This window comes from Miscanthus floridulus, chromosome 18 (assembly GCF_019320115.1).
Source record: "Miscanthus floridulus cultivar M001 chromosome 18, ASM1932011v1, whole genome shotgun sequence".
NCBI classification, from domain to species: Eukaryota; Viridiplantae; Streptophyta; class Magnoliopsida; order Poales; family Poaceae; genus Miscanthus; species Miscanthus floridulus.
In genome coordinates, this window is record NC_089597.1 from 18135261 (window position 1) to 18145235 (window position 9975).

Below are 9975 nucleotides of genomic sequence, written 5' to 3' on the forward strand. Positions count from 1 at the left end.
GCTTTTTAATAAATTTGTCGATCTAAAATGAAGAACCCACAAGTCTTTAGAAATATAATTTTTAAATATAAATGCTGAAAACTAAGCACGATCCATTTTGGTTGTAAGCATCATAGGCTTTATAGTTTTGTAAATAAAATTCTTCTCATAGTAGTATGTTTGACTTTTCAGTTAAGCTATTTAGCCCTAAAATGTATTCTAAAAATAAAAAACATCTACCAAAAATCATTCTTTTTCCATGTAATTCTCAACATATGCACTCAAGTGAAATCTAAACTTCTTAACAAATCGCATGCTTAAGATTATATTTTCACGTCTTTTGCATGCACTATGTCTACAAACTTTGGATTTCACTTGAGTACCTAAGCAAAGTAATTACATGGAAACATTCAAACATATCACTTGAGCACGTAAAGCTAAGTCGATCAACACACCGGATATTATATCACCAGGATTTAATTAAAATTTGTACCACAAAACATTTCATTGTTATAGTTTATACATGCATGTAATCCTGTGATTTGACAAACATACATATACGCAAGTTTGCCACTCTTGTTCACTGTAAACAAACGGCGGTGCAGTCGATTATGTCCTCCTTGTGAGGGACGCAGCAACGAAAGCGCTGGATTTACTTGGAGAGAACTCGTCTAGAGGCGACATCTTGATGAACTTCTCCGTGATCCTTAAGAACTCGTCCATAGCATCTGCAGATGGGCCAAAATGCTGCGTTATGATTGGCTCCATTACAGCTCTAACTGTGCGCGCCGCTGTCTCTGGCGCGAGAATGACATTCTGATCAAGAGATTCATGGAGAGCCATCTTGTCGATTGAAAATGAACCCTCAGCTTCTATTATCTCCCTCAGCTCCTTCTCTGACGGCCCGTAAAATGGTATGTAGAAAGAGTCAAGTTTCTCATTATCGATCAAACCCTGTTAATAATCACCACCAAATATTATAGACTTATATCTAGTAATAACTGCATATGCGTGATGGTTGACATATACAGTGTACCTTTTTTTTTGCGAACAATATACAGTACCTTTGACGCCATTTCGTGTAGGATGGCATTTGTGAATTCCAAAAACAGAATGGCACTCTGCCCAGGAAGGGAGAAAACCATCCGGCCTCCAGGAACCATCTCTTGAGCTCGCATGTGCAAGATCCGTGTGAAGTCATCGTTAAACTGCCGAGCATAGGCCTTGATGACTGTGGAACGTCGAGCGCGCCTCACCGCCTCATCCCTGTCGTAAAACGGGATTCCGTTCCTCACCAGGTCTTCAGGTGCCTGTTAATGTTATATTTTCCGGCCGGTTAATGCAATCTAGAAAAAAGCTACGTATATATATATATATATATATATATATATATATATATATATATATATATATATATATATATATATAAAGATATATACTAACCTTTGAGAGCCAGTGCAAGCTAGCGGTCGAGCACACTAGATGAAGGCTACTTTTGTTGAAGAGACGCCCGTGAAATGAGCCGGGGACGATGCTGGTTAAGACAGGAGGTCTGAAGCTTTCTTGGGTTTTTATGTACGTGGCCAGGCTCCTGATGACCAGGTTGAAGTCGTTGCTTGGGAGGTCGTTGAGGTGTATGCACAGCTCCGGTGGCTGCTGCTGGAGCTCCGAGCAGCGGCGGCGGACGGCGTCCACGGCTGTGGACACAAGCGCAAGCGTGTTTGGACCGGAGGAACAGCCCAGGTCGGCGATCGCAATGCCACCGCAGTATGCGTCGGCAGTGGCACCATTGTCGTTCAGCAGGCTTGCCACGGCTTCCTCTATCATTGGCTTTAGCTTGCTTTGCAGGCCACTCTGGATAGTGCGTAGATGCATGGAAAATGGCCACATTAGTAATCTGGATAAAAGGAAATAATATTTCTACAATTATCAACGGAAAACACATATATTCTAGTTTTCAAATTGGCAAAAAATATTTTTTTATCTAGAAAAATATTTATTAATCATCATTCGGAGGCAACTTTCAAACTACTTATACCAAATATGTTATTCCCTCCGATCAGAGTTTCTTCTTGTTTCGAGCAAGCCAGTTCACTTGCAGCTACAACTAGTTCTTAACTGATGTTCGAAGCCTCAAGTTCCGTCCAGAACCGCATTAAGAACGCGACAGTCCTATATTAACACCACCCCCCCCCCCCCCCCCCCCCCCCGCTGACTCTCCGAATATGCTAGGGGCTCAAGGGCTACACTCATCGGGTGCGTCTTCAATGTCAGAGGGGTGAGCCTGAGAAAGGCAAAGTCGCCATCGCTCGGGGTTCGGGGAGTTGGCCAAGACAATGGGGATTCCTTGCCTAAGGGGAGCCCCGACCAAGCCACTGCCCTCGTGGCCATCCCAACCTTGGCTCGGAGTCAACAATCATCCAGAGCCAAGCCAGAAGGCAGCTTTGGAATACAGAGTCATTTGATAGGCGCAGAAGCACTACACTGTTGTCCCATTCCACAGCCACGAGGCGTTGTCGGCCACCCCTGGTAGGGTCACACCCGGGGCATGACGCGCTAGGATAAGGATCTGTCGGAGCCCAAAGTAAGGGACTCCGGGCCCACTTGGCAACCCCTCGGGCAGAAGGAGCCTGGCATGTCAAAGAAGCCAGGAGAAGGCTCATCCGGGGAAGGCACCGATGCGGCAGGCGGCACTAGGCGGGCAGCGCCAGGCTGCAGCAGAGGTGTTAGGGAGTGGTTGTGGTTTTGTCAGCCCGCAACTAGAGGACAAAGAAGGACCGACGGCGCCACGAAGAAGAAGACCGAAGCCCTAGGTACAGAACCATTAGCTTTGTACCTCATGCCCTCCTCAGTATATAAGGGAAGGTATGGGCTCTCGTAGAAGGGGATGATCGGACCTAGACCCACTTGGACGATCTCACCAAGAACCCTAAATCAACATAGTGCTACCCCTACCACTCTCTCTCTCTCTCTCTCTCTCTCTCTCTCTCTCTCTCTCTCTCTCTCTCTCTATTTCCTCCATTGTAATAATTCTGGTTTGAGCATTCACTACACTAGATTTTATAATCACTGTCGGGTCAAAACGTCCTATCACTGTTGTTGGATTTGGCATGGACAATCGACACCCTCATCACTGTTGGGTCTACAACGGGCAATAATATGATGCAACACACGTGACTACATAGTACATAGCTGATGTTGTTATTTTTAATTACACAATTTGAATCTTATATTGTATATTTGACACTTCAAACGATCTTAAATGAAAAAGTTGTTAACTGCATAGTCGTAGATCGCGTCGAATGTTCCAAATTTTATATTGACTTCATCTCCATTCGACATTGCTAATCATCTCAAATCTGATCTGAGAACTTTTGAACTTGTAAACCATCTCAAATCAAAAAGTTGTCAACCGTAGAGTCTTATTTCTCTTTAAACTCTATAACTTTGACATAAACTTTATCTTAATCCGATGTCCTATGAAAAAATTATGAATTTTTTAATGCAAAACAGACTATCACTGTCGGTTCGTCGCCACACACTGGCAGTGATGGGTGGACCTATGACTGCTGGTTCGTGGCTTCAACTGGTCGTGATAGTACCATGTCTACCGATGCCAAATAGAGCCACGAACCGGCAGTGATTGTTTACCTATCACTACCTGATGTGTTATCACTGCCAGTTGAAGTCACAAACCGACAGTAATCTTCTTATCACTGTCTCGGCTCCACCATAACCGGCAGTGATGGTCCAGCAGTGATTATGTGTTTTGGCGTAGTGATTCCTAACATGAAGAATACATCAAACTGCTGGACGTAGGGCTCAGGATAAATATCTCGTGTCCCTGAGTATTTTGAGTGCTTAAGCTACCGGAGGTCCACACATCGACCCCCGACGAACAACACGATGCTTGTCGTGCACTACTAGAAAAATGATTTTAGGACACCGGATCAAATCATTTCCGGAGTCGGGCACACCTAGCGACCACCTCTGTAAATGCATAGCTAAAATGCTCGTCTTCGAAAATTATTTATAGAGACAGACGTCCTAAGACGACCGTCGTCTCCGAAAATCATCGATTTGGAGGCCGGTATCTTAAGATGTCCACCTTAGTTATTTTTTTTTGGGATGTTTACAGCTAGTTTTCGCTGGTTGCAAAACTAATTTGTTTTTAGTTGTGTAGTTGGAGTACATTCTCTTAAATTTGGGGGCTTTGACTGGAATACGAATAAGCCTGAAGAAGGTCCTTTCTGAAATGAAACAAAGAGCCATGCATGGGCTGTGATATACCAAGTTCTCCATTGCCCGTCTCTTCTCGCGTTAAATTTAGTTATTAATTGATGCGTCCGTGTGCGCAAGCTAGCTCACATTTGAATGACAGACAGAAGACAGATTCAAATAGCATAATAATTAGACCAAAAAGATACCTGAAAAGTGGAGTTGCGAGCGTAGCTTGTATCTCCGTCTCCGGGAACCATGTGCAGAGTTTCCACTACAAGTACGGCCGCCATGGCGCCCGCTCTCTCTCCCTCACACAGTTTTCGCACCACGGCTGCAGCTGCACTGCACTGCACCTCCAAACTAAACCAGCACGCAGTTGCCAAAATCCAAAAGATAGCAAGGCAACATGTCGGACGTACGTTGAGGATTACTAGTCTTTATAGTAGAACTCCGATTGCAGAGAGGTGTACTAGTGAGTCAGACACATGTGGCGACAACTTCAAGGACGTGGCAGTGGCTAAGCATGTGTTTGGCTGTGGGACTTTCTAAGATGAGTTGGATCCATCTTTGAATTTTTTTGGAATGGAGTGGTTCTGTTTTTTGTTTTGTTGTGTGGGTCGGGTTCATCTTGGTTTCTTGTTTGGTTGAGACACATGGGATGTGGATTGAGATCCCTGCCACATGGACCCCGCACGTCAGCCTCTATGCCCTCCTTCTTCCTCTCGCTCAGGCCATACCCGGCAGCCCCACAACGCGCTCTACTCCGCCCCAGCGCTCAGCCCCATGCTCCGCCGCCACGCTCCGCCGCCGCGCTCTGCTCTGCGCCTGCACTCGGCCCCTGCGGCCCGCGCTCCACCGTCGCGCTCGGCAGCCACGCTTTACTCCGTGCCTGTGCTCGGCCCCCACAGCCCTGCGCTCCGCCGCTGCGCTCTGCTCCGCACCGACGCTCGGCCCCCGTGGCCCCGCACTCTGCCCCTGCGCTATGGTCGCTCGCTCTCTCTCTCTCGCACGCGAAGTGGGTCAACCACGTCCGCTCGATTCGAAGGAACTGGGTCGACCCGCATCTAACAATATTAATGATAACGTTCGGCTGGTATTAAAGCCGGCTGAAGCTATTTTGTTGTGAGAGAAAAATACTATCTGATAAATCGGCTGATAAGTTCAAGCGAACAGGCGAAATATTCCCTTTAGGAGATGAACCCAAACCTCTAGTCCCAAAACCAAACACTAGCAAAACTGGACCCATCCCAAATCCACTTTAACCCTTCAACCAAACACATGCTAAGTAACTACTGCATGCAACCATCTTCTCAGCTACCGTATCTCTATTCTCTACGGCACTAGAAGAGACTCTTCTTGTCCTTCTATGGGCCGGTTCTTATCGGTTCCACTTCCACACCGGGCCCAACACTTCCGAGAGTAGCAGATCAAATGTTGTGCATGTATTTTGCACTCCCCCGTCTCGAAATGTGGAACCGTACTGAGTTTAACAAAGTTTATAGAAGAAACAATAATATTTACGGTACCACCAAATGAGGATCGTTAGATAGATTATGAAATACATTTTTATAAAGTTGTCTCATTGATGTTATAAATGTTTGTAAATTTAGGATAATCTCATTTTTTATAAATTCAGACCCATTATATTCCACTAAAATTTAGAGTAGTTTGACTTTTGATAAATTTAGATCCATTGCATTTCAAAATAGAGATGTTGACTTTATTGGTTGACTCATTTATTTGTACAATTTGTTTGCACTTATAACTGACTAACTCAAGTTGGAGACATTTTGATTACCTAACTGGCTGACTTAGTGACTTATACGATTAGAGCAACTCCACTAAATCCCCTTTCCTATTTCTCTTAAATTCTACTCCCTCCGTTCCAAATTATAAGATGCTTTGGCATTTCTCGATCAATAGTTTTTACTGAATTTAAACATAATATATATCTAGATGCACAGCAAAAGTTAAGAATCTTGAAAAGCTAAAACATCCTATAATTTGGAATGAAGGAGGTAGTATAGGAGGTTGAGAAAACTAATTTCAGAGTTCAGAGGATATATACTCCAGCCGATTGAGAAAGCCCCGTCCCCCTTAATATATGGGACCCACACAAATCACTGGTGGAAAAAATATCTTTTTTCTCCTTTCCTCTCTCTTCTTCCGTTGCTATTCCTTCTTACAATGTCGGCAGCGGTCTCTTCCTCTCCTAGTCCTCCTGATGCCGGCGGCCTCTAGCAAGACACGGCGCAACAGTGTCGGCGTGACGTGGTCACGTGGGCCTCACCCGCCTAGCACGGGGAGCGCGAGGCACAACAGTACTTGGAGGCGTGGGGGTGCGGCAGCAGCAGCTTGCTCTGCAAGACAGCGGCTCTGTTCACTTGAACTTATCAGCCGGCTTATCAGCTAGAATCTATAATTTTCTCTCATACCAAAACAGCTTCAGCCGACTTATCAGCCAGCTTTAATATCAGCCGAACAGGCCCAGCGGTAGTGCCATGCGTGGGTGTGTGTGCAGGGTGGCATGCACGCCTACCTGCCAATAGCTGGTGTCCAGCGGGAGCGGACCTCCCGACAGGGCACAACACGGCGAGCTGGCGAGCCGGCGGTTCCTATGCGTGCTTGGTAGCGTGGGTCCACATCGTGAGTGGGAGAGGAAGGGAGAAAGGAGATTGAGAAAAATCACTAGATGTTCTTAATTTGACGGAGAGAGGAGAGATGTTGAGTGATTGAGAAATTTTTTTAGAGCAAGGAGACTTGCTGGAGTATATTTTCCTGCTTCAGTCCTTTTTATTATTTGATATAGGAAAAGGAGATTAGTTTTAGTCAATCTTGTAGAGTTGTCCTTAGGGCACTCCCAATGCAGAAATAGAGTAGTTTATATGTGTATTAATTATACTCGTCCAGCATGGTGAAGAGTGGTGGGATGGCGCCGAGCATCGCGACCACCTCTGACCCGCCGGCGTTCAAGGAGACCATGCGCGAGCATCGCGCCGAGCTGGGGAAGCTAGCTAGCCGAGCGCGTCATGGAGACCATGGACGAGAACCAAATAGACATATATATCTTTGTTTAATAGAAAATGTAGACGTACCACTACTCCGTACAGATCATACATGACGCTCACGGCCGTGTTTCACCTGGAAGCTCGGCACGATGCTGCCCCTCGGCTTCATGATCCTGGCCTGGGTGATGGCCGCTGCCACAGTGCTCGGTGGTTTCCACCTCATGTTCGTCCATGGCCGCAAGTGAGCTCGTTCTCATCACGATGCTGCGCAGCGCAGTTCTGCCTTCACCATGTCTTACAGTAAGTACTATATAGATGGAGTAACTGAGTAAGTCTGTTGAACCCTGTATGAATCTCTGAGGCGCACCACTGGCCTTGTGCAACATAAATAAATAAGGTCTGGAATTTGGGTTGACCGATACATGAGAGTGATTGAGGTCGTCTTTTTTTTTATTAATTAAATCGCTTTCAGCGTTTTTAGTTGCACGCTTCGAGGGCACCTCTTTAGCAAAACAGACCAAGATCAGATTCTTCAGTCGAAACAAATATCAAATGCTGGATAGAAAGGGAACTCTTCCTTCGGTATAGATCCCCTCACCACAATATATATTAGCTTTCGATTTGGTTCTCCTGGAATTAATCTATGCAAGATCTAGGGGCATCTGATTGGAGATACTTGTGCATCTTGAGACTTGAGTTGGCATGCACCTGGGTGAGGATCAGGAGGATTCCTGTTGGCAAATGGTCACAATCACAATGATTCTGTCCAAGAACTCTGCAAAGGATGCACCAAAGCAAAGATCCAAGACCCCACCGGCCAGTATTCCCTTTTTCCTATAGGCACCGCCTTTTATCTGATTATTATCACTCAGCTCCTGTAATCAGATCATGGACACAAAGTAGTAGAAAGGAAAGCTTCATTAGCACATTTTTATTCCAAAAATGTTTTTTTTTTGTTTAATTTACTCGATGGAGCTGCGAAGCCTCCATAATCCAAGAACATTTAGAAATTGTTCTTTATGGAACAACATATCTCCTCCTCCTACAGTGCTAAGGCACCAGTTCTTTGTTACTAGTTTGAATTTGACATCTTGTACCAAACCATTACCCATTACTAGGTAGAGAATTTCTCGATCGTCTGGCATCTGATTCGACAATAGACAATTCAGCCCGGGATGCAAGCTATTCTCTCTTCCAGGCACATGCTTTGTTAACCATTTATTCTTAGGAAGGCGTCTAAAGTCGAACGCGTGTTGTACTGCTAGCAATCACATGTTTTAGCAGGAAGGGACTTGTGTTATATGTAATTTTCCAACTAACAAAACAGACACATGTGCCCTGTTCATTTGAGCTTGTTTGGCTGATAAGCTATGGCTGAAAGTACTGTTGGCTGATTTGGTGTGAGAGAAAAATATTGTTCGTTGACTGAAAAAGTACGGCTTATAAGCCAAACAAACCCAAACGAACAGGGGATTTCAATTTGATCACCAGGAACACGATGAGTCAATACTCTTGTGATCACGTCTACAGGCTCGATGACAACGTTTTGGGTGCTCTTGAGGTCGGACTACTGATCGATGACGTAGAACAGCAACAGTGCAGCAGTATGTAGTCTCATTGTTTGCTCTCCAAGAGGCTCCCGGTTGCAGAGGGACTGAGGGAGGGTCGTTGCATGATCTGACAAGGTAGAGCCGGAGAGGTCGTTGTTTGCTGGGGACTAGACTAGGCACAACAATAACACCATGGCAATACTGAACTACGGATAGTACTAGCTAGTTTCTCCATCCACGACAGCTGACATTACATGGAAGACAAAAGTACCAGTAAAATGTCGATTCTTCACATGGTTGATGCTACAGAATAGGATCTGGACGGCGGCGCGACTGTTAATCAGGCAATGGCCTAATAACTATTTCTGTCAGCGTTGTGTAAGGAATCTAGAAACGGTATCACATCTCTTCCAGGAATGCTGCTACTCTATGATGATCTGGGACAAGGTGGGTGTCTGGATCAGTGCAGCACATCTGAGGCCGGTGAACTGGACCCAAACTGAAGACATGAGCCAATGGTATGCTGATATGGGAGACAAGGGCCCAAAAGCTACAAGAAATGGTGTGCGTTCAATGATTATGCTCACTACCTGGGAACTATGGAAGGAGAGGAATAACCGAGCTTTCAACAGATCGTCAAGAACGCCGGAGAAACTTTTCAGAGTGATACAGGATGAAGCAAGGAACTGGCTGCATGCTGGAAATAGAGGTCTAGAGCTGGTGCTGCCGCAAACGGCTCAGCTAGTCGTTAATGATCATATCCATATGTAAGTGTTTCTTAGAAGGTTTTTAGGGGTGGCAGGGCAAACACTGTAAAGGTCACTACTGGAAACAGAGACTTTGCCGAGTGTAAATTTCTTTGCCGAGTGTCAAAAATCGAACACTCGGCAAAGATCTTCTTTGCCGAGTGCTGCACTCGGCAAAGAATTGCACTCGGCAAAGATTTCTTTGCCGAGTGCCGGGCACTCGGCAAACACAGGCACTCGGCAAAGGACTTCTTTGCCGAGTGCCAGACTCTCGGCAAAATCTCTACACTCGGCATAGGCTGCCCGTGAAACGGCGCCCTGCCACGGCCTTCTTTGCCGAGCGCCTGCGGTTAGGCACTCGGCAAAGATTTGTTTTTTTTGTTTTTAATTAATTTGCCGAGTGCCTCAGATCTGGCACTCGGCAAAGATTTATTTTTTTTTAAATTCTTTGCCGAGCGTCTCAGATCTGGC

General features: G+C 45.6%; 1 protein-coding gene across 1 annotated transcript; it reads right to left on the reverse strand.

Moving 5' to 3' along the window:
* Positions 1–588: 588 nt before the first annotated feature.
* LOC136519861 (caffeine synthase 3-like) lies at positions 589–4490 on the reverse strand. The gene is made up of 4 exons (XM_066513245.1): positions 4407–4490; positions 1423–1833; positions 1044–1289; positions 589–933 (listed from the first exon to the last, which is right to left on the reverse strand). Exons 1-4 carry the CDS (start codon positions 4488–4490, stop codon positions 589–591), a joined length of 1086 nt encoding a protein of 361 aa, XP_066369342.1.
* Between the last annotated feature and the right edge of the window lie 5485 nt (positions 4491–9975).